Below are 23,552 nucleotides of genomic sequence, written 5' to 3'. Positions count from 1 at the left end.
GAGTACAAGTCACGTGCCGTATGATGTTTGATTTATGGAAGACTTTTCACGGGGGTGTTTAAAAGAATCCGAAGAACTGCGTGCGTTATTACCACATTTGCGCACCTTCCCAAAGAAACGTGCAACCGGGGAACCCCTCAAAACAACGAAAGAGTATTAATAAAAAAACAAAACAGAAAAACACATTCAAAATGAATGATCATGCCCTGTAAGCACGAAAAGAAGTCACACAGAGGTCAGACGGTGCCTTGACACAATTGCAAGATCTGCACCTGCAAAAACAAGTACAGTAACCTGCAAAAATATACTTTCGCCCTTTTCTTTCAAACAGTGATTAAGGTTCAATCATCCATTTATTAACATCACACAGGCGCGGTAGGAATGCATACATTTTGAAAAGCTTTCCGGTTCACAACTCGATATAGATTATTATGATGAGGTGATGAATCAGCCCTTCTAGTTATTTTTTTTTTTTTTTTTTTTTTTTTAACCACAAGAACTTATACTTTTGCTTTCAGTTAAGTTTGACGTTTGAGTATTTTTGCCACCTCTGCATATGAATTCCCTCAACTTCCTCCTCACACGTTTTGCGGAGGCGTGAGAAGCCACCCGTGCAGTCCGGTCGGGCCACCGTGCGTCCAGTCGTCAATCACACCGCGGTTAAAAAGCACAAAAAAGACCCCACAGAGGAAAGTTTTTGCTATTACAGAGGTGGTCAGACGCCTTGCACAGCTCACTCTTTTTTTGTTTTTTTTTGTTTTGTTTTATTGTTTGTGTTCACGGCCCAAAATATAACGGTGACGCCGTCTCGGAGCTCCCTGATTAGCGGCGGACAAAAGGAACGAGAGGGCCTCACAGGAAAGAGAACAATCAAAGCGCAACATTCCAAGAAAAGCAGCACATGCGACGCGAGCGCGGCGGGGACACAAAGGCATCACCGAGGAATGATATCAGCTCGCTTTGTGGCTGATTAAATCATAATGTCTCTGCTGGCATGAGGAAAAGAAAAAAAAAACAAATAAAAAATGTAAAAAAAAAAAAGGCCTGATTACAGCATTTTACAACACGGCCTGTTAATCAGTGAATTCATCAGCCAGGGCTCCATTACACGACCCCCCCCCCCCCCCCGAAATCTTAATTGATTGTCAGTTTAAAAACAGATCAAAGTAAATAAAAATTATACATGTATATTGAAAGAAAATATGCGTCAATACAAATTATGTGGGACTGTACAAATAAATGAACAAATAAATAAATAAATAAGTGAATTATTTGTTTAGCATAATTATTGCTCAACAGTTATTTTGTGAGTAAGCTATACTAACAGGTAAAAATGCCCGACTATAAGTAAAAGTGTTTTATTTTTAATGAAAATAAACGAGCAACATAAAATAGTGTGAAACATTTGTACATAAAATGTAAGGAGAGGCGGCACGGTGGGATCAGCTAAAGTGATGGCCTCAGAGTTCTGAGGACCCGGGTTCGATCCTGGCCCCGCCTGTGCGGAGTTTGCATGTTCTCCCTGTTCCTGCGTGAGTTTTCTCTGGGCACTTCGGTTTCCTCCCACATCCCAAAAACATGCAACATTGATTGGACATTCTAAATTGCCCCTAGGTGTGATTGTGAGTGCGGCTGTTTGTCTTTATGTGCCCTGCAATTGGCTGGCCACCAGTTCAAGGTGTACCCCCCCCCCTGTTGACAGCTGGGATAGGTTCCAGCACTCCTCGCGACCCTCGTGAGGATAAGCGGCAAAAGCAAATGGATGGATGGAAAATGTAAGGATGTAGGTCTTGTCATGAGCAAGAATGGATCACGGCCAAGAGGGGCGTGGCCCGGCCACCGCTTTGGGCGGTCTCATCTCTGACACCTGTCAACGGTCACGGCTATTTCGCATGAGGCAACGTGATTAGACCAAGTATTTAAGTTAGAGTTTTGTCACTGGCATTTGCCAGTTCGTTGCCTTGAGTTAGTGAGTTGCGTTCACCGTCAGCAGGAATCTCCTTCACCGATAGAAAGTGTAGTGTGAGCTATCCTCGTCACAGCGATTCTGTGCCACCATAGTTTAGTCCTGTCTTAGTTCATGTTTCCAAGTTGGCCTCGTTTCATCAGACCTCGCTTCATGTTTTTGGAATTTGCGTATAGCCTAGTGTTGTTGCGCCTCTGCCTTCTCGGACTGCTGACACGTGTATGACCTCAGCTTTGAATGAAATGACGCCTAACATCATGCCCTCGTCTCGGAGTCCTGCATTTGGGGCCAGCCCTGTTCCGTTGGTTCACGACAGGTCTGAAATATTATAAATTTTGTTTAAAATATGTAAACTGTATATCACTCAATATAAAATGATTCACAATCATTCAAAGTGATTAATACAGTGACTAAACCCCAGGATAAAATACCTTCTAACATACAAGGAAAATCTTCCCGAGAGCTGCCACAACGCATACCACAACCATGGCCAACATTTTGTGATAAAAATGCCTTTTTTAACATATTTTTAGTGTTAAACGTGTTTTCATATTACAAGCCACACCAAGGACAAAGATGGCCGACACGGTTGAATAAAAATGCTATATTTAGCCAACGCCATTGCACTTCCTACCGCATCACTCCACCAAGATGGCCGCCTTCCTTTAATGAAAACGCGATTATATTTCGAACGCCGTGTTATTCTTTTTTGTCCGTGTATGTGCCTTTTCACTCAAACGTTACCAGCCCCCTTCCCCGTGCGTGCACCACCTTCGACTAAACATATAATCACAAATCCAAATCGGAAAAAAGCGTCCCTGGATGTGAACAATTCCCCCCCATAATTAGTGGGATTCTCCCACCGGGCCCCACCCCGGCCATCCATCTCCATTACAGCCCCTCTCTGATGATGAGGCTATTTCAGCATCAGGATTTTATGAGCTGGGGGGTGGTGGGTTTCGCGGGAGGGCTGGTGGGGTGTGGGGCTCCGCTAAAATGTCTCCCGTTCCTGCCAGAGCGTCGCCATGTGGCAGGTAAACGACAGGGTTCGGCGCGAGAGAGTTGGTGGACGCGGTCCCGCAAGCAGACGTCGAGGGGAGATTTATTTCCAGCCGAGTTACTCGCGCGTGTGCGCGTGTGCGGTTGCCTTTGTGACGCAACTTGATACTCGGCTGCTTTGTAACCGTTCGAAGCTGACTTGAGATGCTGAACGACTGTCGCTGGAGTCTCCATTCATTGAATTGACGTGAGCGCGAATCGAGAAATAATGTAACAACAAAAAATAAAAAAATAAAAAACATTTGACACATTAAAAAAACATCTCTTATGAATAAAAATATATATATCGTATTGTAATTTAATACAAGGTAGGTAGGTATTTTGTAATTGTCGTCCAGCTCTCAACGTCAAGCAATAAAGCCGACAACTCGTCTCCGAAACCACAAACACAAACCACATTTATGCATGCTCGTGGTTAAGTGGAATCGATTTGTTGATTAAAAGCAAATTAAATATTTTCTGAGCCGCTTATCCTCACAAGGGTGGCGGGAGTACTGGAGCCTATCCCAGTTTTCATTGGGCAGGAGGCGGGGTACACCCTGAACTGGTTTCCAGCCAATCAGAGGGCACATGGAGACAAACAACATTGGGGATTTGAGAGAAAACCCCCGCAGGCACGGGGGAGAACGTGCAAACTCCACACAGGCGGGGCCGGGATTTGAAGCCTGGTCTTCAGAACTGTGAGGCCAAACAACGCGCAACCTTTGCCCCGGCACGATTTCCTGGTGCACCAATTGCAAAATATGTCACAGACACGCAATGACGTGATCCAACTTTTCGACTGCTACGGATAAAAAAAATTTCAAGACAATACCTGTAGTGTACTGTACTGTACTGGGGAAAACAATAAAAACATCTTAAAATGGAAATTTATCTTTGGGTCTTTGTAATTTTTGCAAGTTCATTTTCAACCTATTTTTTTACTGTTTTGCATTAAAATGCAAGTAAATGCATTTTTACAGAGTAGAAATAGTCATTCACAAAAAAACTATTTTAAAAGGGGGAAAAAATGTTTTCAGGACATTGTTACGTGATTCAGATTAATTAATTTCAATGCCTCTCATTAATTAGTTTTTGATCGTGTCCCACCCATAAATATCACGCAGTCATTGGGTTATTATTACTACTTGTTACTATTATTACTACTACTTTGTATTAAAATGCAAGTAAACGCATTTTTCCAGAGTGTTATTGCGCATGATTAAATGTAACACTTTGTTTACCAAAATTGAGCATCACTTTGTGCCCTTTTTAGAAGGGGATTGGAATCGCCCCAAAAAGTAATCAGGCTAACCTATAACTGTCTTATTTTTATATTTTGGACTTCCGCAGATGTATGAAGACTGCTCCACGGATCGTTATAATCCGGGAACGGCAGCAGACGAGCGAGTGGAAAGTCAATATAAAGAAAATATACAGTATTGATTGGAAGATAATGACAAAAACGCATGATTGGCAATTAATCGACTTCAAGCTATAAAATATGTGAAGCAGTAAAATGGACCAAACGGTTGAAACTCTATAATCAGTACTTCTGCTTCAATGCAGACCCAGAACTTTTTCCACAACTGCAACAAAGTGACATGCTGGCCTTTCACGCCGGGTGCACGATATTGCAAACGCCTTATTTGCAGCAGAGGAGATCTGTGATTGCCTCCGCAGCGCATGCGGCACACCTCGTCTTGCGTGCACGCCGCTCACCGCACAACCGCTGACACATTTCAGGAAACAGTGACCCAAGTGCAGAGAAGATTCGCTGTTCGAAAAACAGGAAGTGGTTAGCAGCTGCACTCTGCATCCGACCGTAAAAAAGAGCCGAGGACACCTGCATCTCGGCTATCATTATGAGACGCGCCATCACGCCTTATTAAGTCTCGGAATTCGCTTTCTCAATGAGCGCGTCAGAAAAATCGCCGGGTTTACTCGCAGGAATGCATGAAGTGCAAAAAAAATGACCAGCAGGTAGATTATTTTGGGATTATGCGTCTCCTCCAGGTGAAATGCGGCAGCTGCCATTAGGGGATGGGTGGGGATTAAGGGGGTGTTTAAATGAAGCGTTCATCCCGCCGTCCGTCGCCTCACCACCGGGGTTGAAGTGCACGACTCCAGCTTCCCGGCATGCCGACACTCGCCGAAGAAGCTTAGATGGGGATGGGAGCAGGCGAGGCGTGAATGAAGCGTCGTGACCCGAGGATGAAATGCTCGGGACGGCCGGCCGGGACGTGGGGTGACGGGAGGTGAATGGCCCGTTTGAGAAAAATCGGACTTTTCGGACCTCTGAATCCAAAACGCCGCAGCGAGTCAGGATTCCCCACAATCGGTCGAGTGGGGAAGCAAGAAACGGACAACTTCAGCAAGACAATAAAATAAGATGTGGCGGGTGTAACGATAATTCCTAATCCTTGGGGTATTCCGATGACAGCATTTCACAAAATAAAAATATTAAAATATCTTGGAAAGAATGTCCAAGATGTCTCTTGAAAAATATGTCTCCAACACCTCTGTGGCGTAGACTCAGATGCACTCTTGAAGTGGGCGTACGGTGAGTTGCCCCAACTTTGAGCAGCGTTTGGACGTTTTGCTTGTCCGAGGTCTGAAACTTCCCAGTGTTCTCAAATACATCACGAAAACGATCGACAACAAACCCAATACTTGCTTATTATGGTTGTCAGCCATGTTTAGGTTGGACGTGCGAGTCGCATATTTCTGACTCCGCAGCATTCTCGAACGCAGCGTAAAAAGTGGTCAAGTCGTTGAGGGCGGTGGAGGGTGTGGGGGGCTTTCAAGCTTAAATGGGGTCAAGAAGCCAGGGCAACTATGAACTTTGACTCTCAGAGCAACCCCGTGAAACGTGCTCCCAGCTGTGCGGATGACTGACATAGTTGCAATGATTAATAACCGAGTTGCACGTGTTCTAATCAAGTTGTCATCGTTCCAGTTTTCAACGTTGATAAGAAGCGTGACAAAAGAGGGGACCATAAATCCGCAGCCTGATCGGCGCCTTTGAGGAAGCCCGATGAGCGATACGGGTTGTTAAAGAGGAGCAGCAGAGTGCCCCCCCCCCGGGGGGGGGGACCCTCCCGGCGGCTTAACAGCCCAACCTTCAGTTGAAGTGTTAAGCAGGGCTAGTAAAGTCATCAATTAGCTACGCGAGCCCAACCGACAGGCTTTTCTGCTCACTCGTGTGTGCGAGCACTCAAGTGTCAAATGTGAAACCAGGTTACATCCCAAACTGACAGCGAGAGAGGAAGCCACGCTCTCCCGACGCTACGTTAGCCGCCGCGCACGCCGGCTTCCTGCCACATCAGAATCCGAAACGCCCGCACGTGCCGCCATCCACGCCGCGCCGGATCTCGTTCGCTTATGCCGACCGCTGACCGTGGCCGTATTAGTCAGCCTTCGCGACAACCTGAAGACGCCCTGTAACTGATTTAACCGAACGCAAAACGATTTTATTTTGCTCCCAGGAATTTATGACTCTTTGTACAGTCTATCGGTAGTGGTTCGCACAGGGGACTACCCCCCCCCCAAAAAAAAAAAAAAAACCCCACACTAAATCTAATCAAAAACTGTAGCAATCACTGCTCCTACAAAGCTACCTAACTTTTACAAACATCCAAAAGCGATGGAGCTCGAAAAACAGCTCAGTAAACAGGACTTTTGGTCAGTAGCATGACCTTAGCATTTTGGCTAATAAGCTAACAAAGGCATAACATTATTTTATTCATAATACAATGTTTAAACTTTGAGCAAGGTGCATCTTTTCACTGAAATGACGATGCAGATGATCACATATCTTAACCTTTTGCTTAACGAGCTAATACCAGAAGTTAACACGGCTAGAACTGAGAATGAGGATTGTGGTATGCCTGGTGAGCAGAGAGTTATGATACAAGTAGAGTACAGTGTTTACAATGAGGAGACAAAATTGCGCCAAAGGACTATGCGTACGAAAGCAAAGCTTAATCCCAAATCTGCGTCGATTGAGGATCTGATAGTTGGATTATACGCGTAATCGGACTTTTGATCGACGTCTGATGATGACGACAAACTGATACAACTGAAACTGATAGTATCATAGTTCTCATCACTCCCCCCACCCCTCACTAAATCAAGATGTTTTACGGCCATTCTACTGGAGGTTTAATGCGCCTGTGCTCCTTTGTGATAACATCAGCGTGGTTCAGAGGAACCCGTCTGACCTTCTGGCTTCCATTCCGGAGCGACTGGCCCGGCAGTCCCCAGCCCGGCGGCTCCGGGGCAAACCCATCAAGACCTTCAGGTACGCAATGGGAGACAACTCAATGGCAGTGTTAGCTGAGATCAAAGGTAAAATCAGGTAAACGCAGTATAATCAAAACATCTGAGCTCAAGCGGTCATGCTACTTGACCCGTCTCGGTTAAACTTTCGGGAAATGTCTTTGGGGATGCAAGAACGTTTTGAGCATATAAAGATGTTTTGTGGGTGAGGTAGCAAAGATCAAAGGTTAGGTCAGACAAAATCATGTAAAATCAATACGTCAGACATCTTCCAGACTTCCACACTGCTTGGACCAATTGATACTTGGGAATTCAGCCAGATGATGTGGTTGGGGCATCTGATTCGGAAGTGTGGATATCCCTGCTGAAGCTACTTCCCCCGCGACCCGACCCAGAAAAGCGGTAGAAAATGGATGGATGGATACTCAGGAATTCTTTTGAAGGCTATTCATTTTGAATCAATAAAGACACTCTATAGCTGTACGAGCTACAAGCAAATGTCAAGTCAAGGCCAAAACGGGTAAATTCAAATATTAAAAGCTTAGGACTTCAGTTTTTACGTGGCGAAAACAAAACACAACGGCGACTTCGTGACCATTCACTGACTGTAAAAACTGTACAAGTCCATTTGTGTTTGCGTTGTTTTTATTGGTTTTTCCACGAGAAGGCCTAGCCCTCCCCCAGGCCCCTCCAAAACGGCATCAAACACGGGAGCCGCTATCATGTTTGGCCAAGTCCCGCGGTGAACGCAACACAACGCCACTGAGCGTGGACGGCGGCAACGGCGAGGCCTCTCTGACAGAGCGCCTTCCTGTGCAAACACACCAGTGCACTCAAGGAATCGTAACCAGGTGCTGGGGAGGAAATACCTGAAGCATTCCACAAGGCAGGAATGTTTTTATTAGCCACTATATATATATATATATATATATATATATATTTTTTTTTTTTTTACAAAATGTCGCCATTTGGAGGTGTGCACACTATAAAGTGCACTGCCGGCCAGATCACTCAATCGGGGGCAAGCAGCGGCTTCAATGGGGAACCTGTGTCCCGGGCCCCGGTGCCTTACGCTATTTGGACAGCTGCCGCAGTTTAGTTCAGTGTGTTCAAACGTGGCCGTGGAAAGAAGCATAACAGAAAAGGACACCGCGGTTTCTGGGACACTGTCGCTGCACTGCACTCAAGTGTGAACGCGGGGGCATCGGTGGACAGCTCTCGTTTTATTGTATAGTCCCCGTTGCGTGCAAAATCATCGCACTACCGCCACAATTACGAGACTGAAAATGTTTCTCAATTTGGCGTCGCCCATCTGTCTAGTGTATGTAGCTCAAATTGTGCAATAAAGGAATTCAAGCTAGGAGGACTCGTCCATTGGAAACGACCAAAATGACCCTTAAAATGGCTGCCACAAACTAAAATGGCAATGGCAATTCCGGTCCTTTTTTCGCGCATGGAACCTTGAGACTTTTTTTGTGTGTGTATCTAAGCATGAATGATGCGCTTACCGAATGTCACGTTGCTGAGTGAAACTAACTTTTGAAGGCTGAATCTTATTAAAAATATTCCATACCCAAATGTATGCTACATTTTCACCCAAAAATGTCTTAACGTAGCCACTTCAGACCAGACCAAAATGGCCAACTGTGTTTCTTCAGGGATGGTTTTTATTAGACTATTTAGTTTGTCCAAATTTCACGCATTTTCCGTGCGCTTCAAGCTACCAGCCTCGACCGTGTTAGCCTATCATTTCTGCATACAGCAAGTGCACAATAACTTGCAACATGATGTGTTCAAGGACCTGTGTTTCAGACAGAGGGCCACTTCAAGAACCCCAGAGGCAGCCCACCCGCCTGCCAGCTCTGCTTTATCACATAAAAAGCGCCTTTCTTCTCACTTAGGAGAGGAAAAAAACAACATTTTTACAGCAAGCGGGGCTGTGCGTGTGCGCGCGGTGGGCTGGTATGACTCCGAGTGTTAACAGCTAGTAAATTGTGGCCCCTGAAGTGCTTCAGTGGCTCAACGATATCCACATGCAGCCGTTATTATCAGCAGCCACGCTAGCTAGACTTGGTGCTGCATTCAGTTTTTGTCAACGCTAATCGACATTTTAATCATACCCATTGAGGATTTTTCTCGTATCCGTCGACAGGTTTTACCGTACCTATTAACGGGTTAGCTGGCTGGTTACTGCTTCGGAGAGTACAGCCCGCGCCTTGCTCAAAGATAGCCGGGGTAGGCTGCAGCATGTCCGCGACCCTCGTGAAGATAAGCGGTGCGGAATATTTATGGATGTTACCTATTGCTGTTTTTTTAACATATGGGGGGGAAAACCCACGCGGGTAAGAGCAGAACTGTGAGGAAGCTGCGCCGCCCCCGACATGTTATTTACACATATGTGTAAGGGTTGCAATGTAATATATGTTATGATCGCGAATATATCATACATTATAGGGATTTAATGGCACCTAATAGTTATTTAATGGACCTATGAGGACACTTTGTCTTCTGTAAGGAACACATGCACACACCTCCGAAAAAGTCCCGGGGCGATGTTCGTCTCGCCGACGAGACAGTCTGCCGTGGCCTGCTTTCATGTTGTGATTTATGCAAATATGCGCAATTAAGATGAAGGCAGTTTTTTTTTTTGTTTGTTTTCATTTTTTTTTTAAGTGCTTGGTGGCTGTCAATGTGAAACTGCGCTCGTCTTTGGTGATGCTAATGGCCACGGCGAGACTTCCTTCAGCGGGTATCGGCGTGTGTCGTACTGAATCTTCGATAGATTGACGATAGATATCGGCGACTCAGATTCCAGGAAGTAAAAACAAAAGACAATTTGGCGTTGATCCCCACTAAAATGTGGTCCTTCCACACAAAACTCTTTCACTAATGCCTTTACAGACCATTGTTTTGTTATAATTTATTTTACTGTGTAAATAAATCTGTATTTATATACCCACCATTCCCACACATATTATATACAGCATATATATACATACACACATACACTCACACACAGTACAGTTAAGTTGATTCAAAGTGTATTTTGTTTTAAAAGTTTGATTCTATTTAACTATAAAATGCATTTATTCATTATTGAAATAAATTATGTTCACATAAAATTTGATATAATTTAAGTATCCAAAATATTTTGAAATCATTAATAATGTCAGTAATGTGCATTCTTTAATAGCATGCATACTGTAAATACATGAAAAAATAAACTACTTTAAATACATTTTTATATTAATGTAAATATATGTAATTTTATTTTATAATTTTAATAATGCTAATATATAATTTCATTTTTTATATATATTGTAACAATTATTACTTTTGGTAATTGTTCATTATTCTTAGCTGTAAAATAAAGAGAAATGTGATATTATAAAAGTGCTGTCTAATTTTAATGTCATACAAATAATTGTAATTAATAATTTAAATCATAATTAATAAATTTAAAAATACACAAGATTACAATACTAGTACTGCGCTTTTCCGGACGGAGATGTCGGATGTCGTTCCTGGTATGTGCTGGTATGCACTTCACCGTCCACACTTTCTGTCGTTCTTCATTGAGTTCCTGACATTTCTCCAGCTTTTCGTGTTCCTTTTTCCCGATGTCGCAATCAGTCGGGATTGCGACAGTTATCACGGCTGCTCCCGTTTGACGATTATCCGTTGCCACGATGTCAGGCTGGTTGACCACCGCCATTTCTAGATCTGGAAGTCCCGTAGGACTGGCCTGGTTGTTCTCACTCAAACACCTTGGGTGCTGTCTGGTATCTTGATTCTGGGACCTCCAGTCCATATTTTGTGCAGACATTCCGTCTAGTTGGCAATGCGGCTCAGTGCATGCCTCGCCTCCCAGCATCATAGACACACAACTATGATATGCTGCACTCTCTCGAGGGCGTTTTTGTTTTTTTTCCCGCACAGTCTGCATCAGCATCTATTGATCTTGTCTTTGGGACCTATTCTTGCGCTGCCAAGATTAGCGCATCCTTTTTTCATGCCATGCTTTTCAAGGGCTTGTCATTCCAAGGCAGCCCATCTGCCTCCTTCTCCTCACCAGGCTTCGGTTGCCTGAAGCATTCATTTAGTAGTACGACCTTGGCGGCCATCTTCTTGAAGTATTTTTGGAGACCTGTTGTTTCCTCCTAGATCACAGGTGTCAAACTCAAGGCCCCGGGGGCCAGACCTGGCCCGCCATATGGTTTTATGTGGCCCACAAAGGCAAATCGTGTGCGTCAACTTCCAGGATTTTTGTTAAAATTTGAAATTGCCGTGTCATAAATGACAACTTGGAGGTATTGCAAGCATTTTTTGTGTTACCAAAGATGAACTATTGTCGAAAAACCCATTTAGCCTTGATTTGTGATTCCACATTGGTGGAAATATAAATGAGGCGATTAAAAATTGTGATTATTTCACAATCATAACGGCCCTCTGAGGGAAACCGCAACTACAATGTGGCCCGCGGCAAAAATGAGTTTGACACCCCTGTCCTTGATAGTGCCTGGGACGCTCCCACTTCAGCATGTCGGATTTGGGGTTGAACCCTCTGTGCATCACAAGGAGCTTGTCTGTCTCGATGTCAATGGCTTGCATCTCTTCCAGTAGCCAGTGCAGCATGCCAGCGGGGTATCTGATTATTGGCTGGGCATAGGTGTTAATAGCCCGCGTCTAATACTTCCCGTTCACCTATTAAGGATCTGCCTCGCTGTCTTTAGCTATTGAGCTGTGGCTACTCTTCGAACTGCCTCCTTGTTTGCCATTTGTCTGTGGAATTCCAGGTATTTGGAGCTGTCCTGCACATCTGTTCTGTTCCAAATGTATGTGTCTTTTTTGTTTTTTAACAAAAACAAAAAAAGTCATTAAGATTTGAAAAGAAAGAGAATATTATGTGTGGGATGTGATTATATTATGTAAATACACGGGTATGATCCGTACATATCGTCCATACGGATTCAGGAAAAACGGAGGTGGCAAGGCCAACAATTAAGAGCCGAATCCCAAGACTGGTCCGTATCGTGTACATTCAGTTCTGTTTTTCCCCCCAATTTTTTTTTTTTTGGTGTGAAATTGGAGCGGCATTGGAATGCGGGACTGTTGGCACGTGCTTCATCTTTTAGGCTAAACATTCTCTGACTCCAAAGAGGAGGCGGAGGGAGGGGGTCCGCGAGAGGCTCAATGCTCTCATTCTCTGCCTGCGTTTGAATGTGGCCGCGTGCGAGCAGGAAAAGGAGCCAAACGTGCTTCCTGAGTGGGTCCGAGATGGGGGAAATGGCTGTAATGAGCGAGGGGTGGGCGGATAAAAATAACTAGCTATATAAGCTCGGCGCCGGGGCCCGCTCGCACTCAAACTCTCGCTGCCTCTCGCTCCAGTCGGGACGTCCCGTACGCTCACACGCACGTTGATTTTCCACGGACGTTGAAGTAACGCAAGCGGGCCGGTCCCCCCGCCGAGGTGACGGAACGCTCCTTCTCACAGACTTGACACAGACGTGATGCATGCTTGGCGATGGCGTGAACCCAACGGCAACGACGTCACCGTCATGGAAATCGTGAGCCGTCCGGGCCGTGTCAAACTCTTTTCTTTGGTTTTTGTCCCCATTCATAAAATTCACTTGGATTTATACGGTGACAAATCACTGCACGACCATTTGTGACAGGCCTTTTGATAGTAGCGAGAGGTCTGGGCAACCAAGGCCTTCTCTGCTGGCCCAAACCCTATTTGAAAAACTTATCTAGATTTCATGCCAACCGAAACCCATCCGTCCATCCATTTTCTTTGCCGCTTATCCTCACAAGGGTCGCGGGGAGTGCTGGAGCCTATCCTAGTTGTCAACGGGCAGGAGGCGGGCTACACCCCGAACTGGTTGCCAGCCAATCGCAGGGCACATCGAGACAAACAGTCGCACTCACAGTCACAACTAGGGGCAATTTTAGAGTGTCCATTTAATGTTGCATGTTTTTGGGATGTGGGAGGAAACCGAAGTGCCTGGAGGAAACCCACGTAGGCACGGGGAGAACATGCAAACTCCACACAGGCAGGATCAATCCCGGGTCCTCAGTTCCTCAGAACTGTGAGGCCAACGCTTTACCGGCTGAACCACCGTCCTGCCTCCGACCGAAACCCATTTGAGGAAAAGGTTTGTGGGACTTTCGGTGGAAATGCGGCTTTTGCGGGGAACAGGTTGACATAGATGATAGCCACGTTTGGAGGAGGTTCTTCTGGGAAAAAAAAAAATCAAATCAAAACGTCTTCCTTCATCCATTTCCCTTTCCTGAAGGGAAAGGTCCGAGGCATCCCAGTACTTTTGCCCGAGAGGTAAAAGTTCCTGGAACTTCAGCTCAACCACTTAAGGTCCATTAAAGAGAACGTTTGCGAATATGACTTTTTTTTTTTTTTTCGAGCACCCGGGGCGGCCATCTGCCTCGCCCAGATTCCTCAAAGCACAAAACACAAAAAGCCGCTCGTGGGAAAGCGGGCGAAAAAAGAAAACAACGCACCTCCAAGAAATAGCCGGGGCGGCCCGGGGGGCCCGTCAGCGCCTTCGCGACTCGCTCAACCACCTGACAACGCGTTGATAGTATGGAGAAGTTAACAGCCACGCGTTTACAGTTGTGAAATGTACACACACAGAAGTTGCCCAATGACAAAATGATTGTGCAAAAGCGCATTCGGGAAAGACATTCTTGGTAAAGCTTCAGCAGAAATGTTGCTCATTTACTTTTTCACAGCGCGGGCTTCTGCTTTCCGCCAGAAGGCCGCGGAGTGAAGGACGACGGCCGGGTCAAGAAGTTAAACGTGACACTCAATCCCGACGAGCCGGTTGTCTTGTTTTCTTGACCTCACGTCTCTCGGCCGCTGAGGTTGGGGGGGGGGGGTTTGGGGGGAAATAATCTTACGGGGATCAATGAAATCAACTTCTTTTAAGCAACAACTGTAAATATATATATTTTTTAAAAACATGTATGCTTTTATTGTTTCTGATAGCACTGTAAAGTGTCCGTCGGTCATTTTCATAGCTTATACCAAACTCGCGTACTACTGTATGCCAGCTCACACCTGTAGAGGAGCCTTAAAAAACACAAACAAATGCTAATCCCTCATTATTTCTGTCGCTTATGAGAGCGTTTTGACCTTTCGGAACACCTGACGAGAGGCTACCGCAAATATGAACCGAGCAGCTGTTGAGGTGACACAACAAAAAGGAGTAAAACACAAAATTAGTCATTCAAAATATCACCGATTGAAAAGACCTGCAAGGACTCATCGTTCAGCCACGCTAGCCAAACCACGTGCCGCTTGTGTGAGGATTATTATGCGAAACTAAATTACAGAGGCGGCTTCAAGTCATCATATGATCTTACCGGATCCGTGCGGCGTGATATCGCTTTCCAGTGAACACACACACACACACACTCACACACACAGCATGTGGAAAGCTCACAGCTGATGGCTGAACATGACAGCTGGACGCGAGGTTGAGTTGTCGTTCTGTTTGTTTACATCATCACGCCGACTGCTGTCTTCTCTCACCACTGTGCAAAAGTGACAGCACCCCCCGCCTCCTCTGCGCTCGCCTGCTGACTTTTAGTGTACACCATGGACTGGTAGCCAGCTAATTCCCGGGGGCCGACAATCACATCTACAGACGATTTAGTTTTCAGTGAATCTATCATGCAGTGGATTTGGAATGGACAATAATAAGAAGATGAAAATTATAATCACACTCTTGCAATCAAAATGGACATGAAGGCGGGGTACGCTGTGGTCGTTTGCTGCCATGTAGTTCCTTTTTTTTGTACGAGCAGTTTTTTTTTTTTGGATACAGCTTGTCTGAGTAGGTGTACCTAATCTCACCTAAATATGTGTTAAAAAAAAAAAAAAGTATGTACCTCCAAAACTCAGGTCGACGTGTAACGCTGTTACATTGGCACAAAAAAATAAAATGAACCAAAACAAACCGAAAGCATAATAATACTTATTGATAAATTATAATACGCTAAGTTATCCAACAGGGTAGCTTGTGGTTATCTATTACCACACATTGTCTTTTTCATTTTTACATCCGTGCAATTGTGGAATTTTTTTCCCCCGCAAAGGCAGAATTTTTTTTTCTAATGCAGTACTCACATGAGATTGTGCAGGTGTACCTAATAAACTGAGCCCAATTGTCATGTTAGCACCTGTTTTTATTTTAAAATATCCTCAAATTGTGCGTATTACACAGAATTTTTTTTTTTTACATTTATACAGCGTATCAACTGACATGTGAATTGATATAGTTGATCTATTCTTAAATAATGAAACCACGGCTACAAGCAAAAGAGTTGAGGCTACTTTACTGTACTGTATGTATTTCATATTGATTTTCAAACATGGCTGGTCGCTGCTATCAAAACTACTAGTATCGCTCATGCCGGGAGAACACGCTGGAAAGCACAACTCGCTGCAGTTGTGATGTAAATTGGGGACCCCCCCCCCGCCCCCCGCCATTAGCAGCTGAATGGCACGTTCCCTTAAATCGTGTTTACGTCGCGGCTGGTCTTGCGCGCGCTGGCGCCTGTTTGGACAAGCCTGCTGGGCCAAAACACGCACGCGCACAGCATCTCGCGTGGCCGTGCACGACGAGCCACTTCATTAGGCACAGCTCTTAGTTTCATCAAAAAAAGAACATTTGGTCTCTCTCCGAGGTAATAAAGTATTCGAAGCACTCCAAACAAAATAATAAACACGCTGTCAAATTCACATATCGAATCATTTGAAATAACATTTTTGATCACCTATAAGATATATATTTTATTATTATACTATATTTTGGGATATGTTATTGCGGTGGATTGCAGTGATCAATCAGAAGCGGCAACGGACAATATCAACAAAAGATAAAATCATACAGACGCAATATCAACCAAAGCTGAACATTTTTTCGAGTTTCTCGTCTGTACAACTGCACGCGGAACCACGGCTGCTCCTAATATTTTGCGCACCCGGGAGACAAAATATGACAGACATCCCTCGATTGCCATGTTATCTCATGTTTTGCTTCACTAATTCAAGGACAAAACATTATAAACACCCAAAGTTCTGAAAATTCTGTTGTTGAACTGGATCGCATTGGATTCCATTTAGATGTGACCGGAAAAGTTGACTTATGTTTGTGCGAGTGCACGTCCACGCATATCCCAAAAAAAAAAAAAAAAAAAACCGTTAAACGGTGTTGTCATTTTATTAAAAAAAAAAAAAAAGTGCATAAATCACGACGGTGATGTCCTGACAGCACCGTTTTCTCCCCTACGCCAAATTACGTAATGCTCCACGGTTGCTATATGAACCGCTTGTGTGTATGTGTGTGTTTGACACTTTTTTTCCAGCTCCAAAAGTGGGCGTGTCCCTGGGAGCGAGTGCGTCATTCCGCGTGGGCCGCCCCCACTCCCACCCTGGTTAGCTTTTTAAAGGCACCCCAGCTCGCTCCACCGCCGCGGCCGTCAGCACGTTCGGAGCGACGAGCGCACGACTGGACCAAGCAGGCCCGAGAGAAAGCCCCGCTTTATAAAGAGCTAAAATTACGCGACGTCGACGTGGTTTCCTGGGCGGCCTCGAGGACTTTTATAAAGAGGCGTCCGCGGTGGAAGTGGAAACTCACTGCACTGAGAACACTTGTTGCGTGGCGGTTGGTGCCGCAGCCGCTGGGACGAGCAATCGAGGCGCACACGGATTGCGCGAAACCACTTCTCGGGACTGACTTCTTATAATACAAATAAGAAAAGAACAACAACAAAATGGCTTTATCGGGAGTGATGCTACCTTCCTTTGCCACATTCACGAACCAAAGGGAGAAAATCTGGGAAAACGTAAGTTGAAGCAGAATATTCACTTTAAAAACAAACAAACAAAGTTTTTTTTTAAAGTTGTTGCACAATGTGAAATTTTGTTTTTAAGTGACGTGAAGCCCACTGTTGCACGACTTGTCCCGTGTTGATTGTAATCGTGGTTGTCTAAATGGCCTGCTTTTGACGTTCCAGAGGTGGATGGCGGAGAATGACAACAAGGTCCCCGCCGGCAGCTGCTCCATGCTGGAGATGGTCCACGGCGTGCAAGACAACCTCTTCCCCAAGAAAGACGACGAGGATCTGAGCAAATACTTGGATCTGGATTTTATACTCGACGGAGCGTCGGCTTACGTGGCTCCGGCCGACCACGGCGCATTCGCCACGACGGACCCCGCCGTGCCCGCTGCCTTCCCGGGAGCGGGCGAGCAGCGCTCTCCGCCGCCCCCGTACGGCGCCAGCCTCATGACCGAGCTGCTGCGCGCCGACGCCGGCTACGCGGTGACGCGCAACCCCCAACAAGCGGTGCAAGGCAGATTTTACGCCACGCACTTCCCGCGCCAGGACATCAAAGTCGAGCCCCCCATGGACAGTTACGGCCCCGTGTTGGGCATGGTCCCCCAAAGCTGCAGCAAAATCAAGCAGGAGGGCAACGTTTCGTGTATGATGCCGTTCGAGCAGCCGCGCTTGGCCGTCTCTCCGCGGGCAGCCAGCAGCAGCATGACGCCGCCGCTCAGCCCGGACGAGCAGGTGGCGGCCACGGACTTGTGCGCGCCTATGAGCTGCTTCGCCGCGCACAAGTACCACAACAACGCCTCCTTCCAGCAGCACCAGCACATGCACATGGCCTTCCACGGCGCGCACCACCCGGCGTTCGGCGTCTACGACGACGCTCTGGGCCTGCAGCAGCCGCCGCTGGGCGCGCAGAGAGCGATGCTGACGCCGCCCTCGTCGCCGCTGGAGCTGCTCGAGTCCAAGCCCAAACGCGGGCGCCGCACCTGGCCGCGCAAGCGCACCGCCACGCACACCTGCACCTTCGCCGGATGCGGGAAGACCTACACCAAAAGCTCTCACCTCAAGGCTCACCTGCGGACGCACACGGGTAAGCTCACCGCCACGTAATTACGCACGACGGCGGTTCTAATCCCATTGCTGTTGTGAATCACCGTCCCCTCCTACTTTTTTCCCTGGCAGGTGAGAAGCCATACCACTGCAGTTGGGAAGGCTGCGGCTGGAAGTTTGCCCGCTCTGACGAGTTAACGCGTCACTTCCGCAAACACACCGGCCACAGGCCCTTCCAGTGTCATCTGTGCGAGCGCGCCTTCTCCAGGTCGGACCACTTGGCGCTACACATGAAGCGACACATGTAAAGGAGGAACTGGACAAACAACAACCAGACTTTTGTCGTGATTGTGACCCCCTCCCCCTATTTAAAGTGTTCTCCACGTGACCAAAGTGCCCCTCCCCCCTTCTCCTTAAATCTATATAAATCTATTATTTTCCAAGCGTGTAGCTGGTACTACTTTGGTTCTATGAGAGCAGACCAATAAGGGGCTGGCCCTTGTACAGCGTACTCTCCAACTGGAATCTGTTTGACTTAAACACAAAAAACAAAGTGCCTTTCTACAACTCTGCTACTGTTTGAACGAATAACTCATGGTGACACAACTACCACCAGTTAGTAGACAATCTTGATGACAGGAGTGAAATACACACAGTGTATAGACAATGTTTTTCTCTCAAGAAAACTGCCTCCAAGGACGAACTGAACGGCGGTCCTAAATGCTGTTTTCCCCTTAAATCCAGCTCCTCCTGTACACCGTCAGGGCTTGATGTCCTGTGCATTATTTTCTACTTAAAGTTATATAAATATGTACATGGATTTTATACTGTCAAATGTGTATTTATTGTAAATATTAAAAACAATGAAACTGAACATCTTTTGCTCGGCTCGGCCTCACTCGCTCCCAATGGCTTCCCCGCGAACCTGCAAAGCATCAACGGCAGCGGCGCTTGAGTGGCTTTTACATGTTGCCATTGTGTAAGCATTTTCATTTTAAAATATGAGCGCTTGATTTCCACTGCTGTGATGTTTTGCAGCTGCAAAACACACGCACACACACACACACAAGCTGCAGCCACTTGCGGGCTTTAGCCTATAAATACAAACACTCCATCTCCGTAATTACAGAGTGCGCCCGGAGCCGTCTGGACAAGGAGAGGGGGGTACACGGCAAAAGCCTCATCAGGGAGCCCGTCTTCCACTCCGCCTCGCGATGCCTCCCAATTATAGTCGCACATCAAAAAGGGGCCCTTAATACTACAATTACACAGTGCGCTTTGAAAAAGCTGCTGAGTCCGGCGCAACGGTGTCATTTCAGACCGGCTTCAAAAGCATTAAGTGCACCCAAGCAAGGTACCAATCAGTATTTGCACAATGACAGAGTGGTCAGACAACCCCCCCCCCCCCCCCCCCCCTCAGTACAACAACCCCGACGAATTTGAAATAAAACAAATCAAGTTGAGATTCACGGATAAGCTTTGAGCTTTCTTTTAAAACATTGAGGCAAAAAAGAAAAAAGACGTTTAGGAATGGACCATTTGATGCAGAGTACGTATTTCTGTTTCCAGGCAGAGGCGTAGCTAGTCATTTTGGGGTCGGGGCGGAGACAGGCCCAGTTATGGCGCCCTCAGCGTGCAAATACTGCTCTGACAAGTTTTATTTTCACGTCAACGCTTGAAATGTTGCCAGGATCCAGCAGCTCAAGTTACTGTAAAGTTACATAACCACCAGTGAATATTTATAACCAAACATTTTTGATTATAAATCAGGGTTTCCCGCACAGATACATTTATTTGTGGCGACCTGTCACGAATAAATTTGGGCTTTTCGCCACACATTTTGCCTTTTGTCGGAGCGGATGTTGTGCCTCGAAGTGGTCAACAAATGATCCGTACCGTCAATTCCCTTTCTAATACCGTTCATCTAATGACTTGAGTTTCAACGGTACAGTATATGTCATGTCATTATCAAAGCCGCTTATCCTCACAAGGGTCGCGGGAAAGATGGAGCCTATCCCAGCTAGTTCCGGGCGAAAGGCAGACTACACCCTGAACTGGTCGCCAGTCAGCCGCAGGACAGGTATCAATCGACACAATCACTGAGCGGGAATCGATCCCACGCTGCCCGCACCAAAGGCAGGCGTGTGTACCACTACACCATCAGCAGTACAGTATATCAATATTTCAATTTTCAAATGTATACAGTTTTAAAGTTGTGTATCTGGTCTTTGTGGAACAAAGGATATACTATATGTGCAACTGTTATGTTTAATATTTATACAAGACCGAATAAGTGTCCTACTACACTTCATCCTGCCTCGGGACTGCACTATAAACCCACAAGTTCTTCATTGTAATAACTTTACAAAAGTTCCAACAAAATAATTCAATTGGCATTTTATGTGCAGTACTGCATGTTTTGAAAACTACTTTGGTCCAGGAAAAAAAAATTATCTAGTTGCGCTGCTAACAAATAAACGTTTTGTGTTAAAATCACTCTTTTCCCATCACCCAAACAATGTATGCTAATATTAAAGTGAAAGTGCTGCTATGTTCATTTAAGTATGACATTTATGAAAAGTAAAAAAAAAAAAAAAAAAAAGTAGAACTACACTGTCATGATTTTCTTTCATCTGAGCTTGTTTCCATCGCCTTTTAAAATTAGGGGGGGGGGGGGGGGGAGACCTGTTTAGTCTTCCAATGCTTGTTTCAGACATTAACAGTAAATATTTTGCAGATACAACTTGATCCAGGCGGCACAGTTCTGAGGCCCCGGGTTCGATCCCGGCCCCGCCTGTGTGGAGTTTGCATGTTCTCCCCGTGCCTGCGTGGGTTTTCTCCGGGCACTCCGGTTTCCTCCCACATCCCAAAATCATGCAAAATAAATTGGACACCCTAAATTGCCCCTAGGTGGGATCGTGAGTGCGGTCGTTTGTCTTGATGTGCCTTGCCATTGGACGGCAACCAGTTCAGGATGTACCGCACCTCCTGGGCGTTGACCGCCGGGAAAGACTCCCGCATTCCCGCGACACTCGTGAGGATAAGCGGCTAAGAAAATGGATGGATGGACCACTTCATTCACTGTCAATTTTTATGTACGAAGCTAATTATTCAAGACTACACTGCATCATGCTCTATCAACAGAAAAGTATCGCGCGCTCATTGATTTCACATTTTATATGAATTCCTTTGTATTTCTTGATTCAAACAAATTGTACTTTTTTAGTGCAATATTTTAATGTATTCTAAGTTATTCGGTGAGCGTTAAAGCCCAGCCCCACCCACTCCGGAAACCCGTGGCCAACTGCTGCATACCCACCACCACAAATAGACTCCGATCATGTGGTAAACACTGAAAAATGTCTACCATGAAGCAAAAACAGCGATTTTGAGAGCATTATTTTCTGGAACTTTGATCTTCAATCATTTTTGGGGGGTGGAAGGGCGTTGCAAACGTACGTACTCTACAGACACAATGCGCATGCCATAAAACTGCCTCCACAGAATCACTTTGTACTCTTTGGATCAGTTTCTTCTTTGCTTTTTTTCCTCACCATTATTCCACTAAAAGCTAACCTGAGTTTTCTTCTGTTCATAATATCTGACGACACAACATCGATTTGATGTTTTCTGGCGCAGTCAAACCTGGCTTTCCTGCTTTTCAACGTTAACCAGCGGTTTGCACTTTGTCGTCAACCCTTTATTCACATTCAGGAAGGCGCCTCCTCGTTGTAGATATGCAGGAGATTTGCTCTCTGCATTTAAGACATCCCAGAGGAGCAGCGGACAGCGACCGGGTCGCACCCCAGGCAACGGATCAAGATCTTGTGCCAGTGGTGTGGCCAGTGGGAACGACTGGAAACTGAACTTAGATGTTTTTGGTTGTGGGGGGGGGAAACCAAAGAATCTCAAAAAGTCCAAACGGAGGAGAACGATCCAAGGTGGAACTGCGTTCACATCCTCCAAAAATAAGTTCCAAGTAGTTTTACTGTATTCAGTACAATTATGTTAGTTTTCATCCAGTATTTGCGGGGGATAGAGACTAAACCCTGTGTGGACAGCAACATTTTTTCAAAGAATGCTAGCCCCCACAAAAGGTTCTAATTGCTTATCACTCTTTTCTTGAAATTATTTTCCAGGACATTTTCAGCTGCTACAGTGCGAGTCAAGTTATCACAACATACACTAGTAACTGCCCCCCCCCCAGCTTTGGAGACGTGTTTTCTACAATTGTACCTGATATTTTGTACATTTAACCAGAGTGTGCAATGTTTATTCCTCTCCCTCTTTTCCTCTTGTACTTTCTCCACAAAATATTTTGAAATGTTCAATAAATGACCAAAACAATTTCCTTTAGTTAAGCAGTTAAACAGAGAGAGGTAGGAAAAACCTCACACTCGACAGACTGCGATACAGCACTTGAACAAAGTTGGTAGTTTTGGTGGTGCTTTGGAGACAATAAATCGTGACTTGGTTCTGAAAAGTCGGTCAATCTAGCAACAAAGTCACATGGGATCACTGGGCAGCAAAGTTGCTCTCAGAGAATATGCAATTTGATTGGTTGGTAGCGTCACGTGGGGCACTGTTAAATGGTGACCTCTGGTTACTTCTAACAGTGTAAATACAGGGCAATCATAATGTTTTGAAAACTTAAAATATGAGTCCAAACAACCCAAATAATTTTGCCAAACTTCAGACGTAAAAATGTAGACTGAGTGAAATTTATTTCAAATAGGCTACTGCACTAACAAATTATACTTGAGAAATAAGTACATCAGTAATTTGTTTATTTATATATATATATATATATATATATTAGAGCGAGAGAGATCATGAAATATAAAAGTGAGCGATAAAATGTGTTATCTACAGGGCCAGTGCTACAGATAGGCCTAATTGTATGAACAGTTGTCAATGATATAAAATTCTCATCCCTGCATTTTCCATGTGTTTTCCATGACTGGAAAATTGGTAAATCACTTTCCAGGTTTTCCAGGACGTGTGGGAACCCTGCTTATATATCGCACGAGACCGGAGGTAGGTAGTAAAGCACTTTTTTCATCTTCTGACAAAGATGTGGCCTGATTAAATGAAGATCCTCCTGTCACTTCAACAGTTTCTTTACACCAACATAATTTTACGTTTTTACATTAGACATGGCTTTGGCTTGAGCAGAGAGAGCAAATAGGTGAGTTTTACAACAACTAAAAGAGGATACGTTAAAAAGGTTTGCAAATAGGTGGGGGGAACACTGTACGTTGACAGTTGTTCACGCAAAATGAAAATGTTATGCTCGCAACATGATGTCTATTGCGCTGGAACGTAAGCTAAGCCAAGGAGGCCGGTATCGCAGGGTTTACGA

At 45.4% G+C, this 23,552-nt stretch overlaps 1 protein-coding gene across 1 annotated transcript; it reads left to right on the top strand.

Annotated features, from left to right (window-relative positions):
• The first annotated feature begins 16,755 nt into the window (after positions 1–16,755).
• On the top strand, positions 16,756–19,067 carry klf2b (Kruppel like factor 2b). The gene is made up of 3 exons (XM_061840146.1): positions 16,756–17,152; positions 17,324–18,230; positions 18,323–19,067. Exons 1-3 carry the CDS (start codon positions 17,081–17,083, stop codon positions 18,496–18,498), a joined length of 1,155 nt encoding a protein of 384 aa, XP_061696130.1. The 5' UTR covers positions 16,756–17,080; the 3' UTR covers positions 18,499–19,067.
• The last annotated feature ends 4,485 nt before the right edge of the window (positions 19,068–23,552 follow it).

The sequence above is a fragment of the Syngnathoides biaculeatus genome, chromosome 13, assembly GCF_019802595.1.
Source record: "Syngnathoides biaculeatus isolate LvHL_M chromosome 13, ASM1980259v1, whole genome shotgun sequence".
In the NCBI taxonomy this organism is placed as follows: Eukaryota; Metazoa; Chordata; class Actinopteri; order Syngnathiformes; family Syngnathidae; genus Syngnathoides; species Syngnathoides biaculeatus.
The sequence above is the reverse complement of the archived record's forward strand: the minus strand, read 5'-3'. Positions and strand labels throughout refer to the sequence as shown.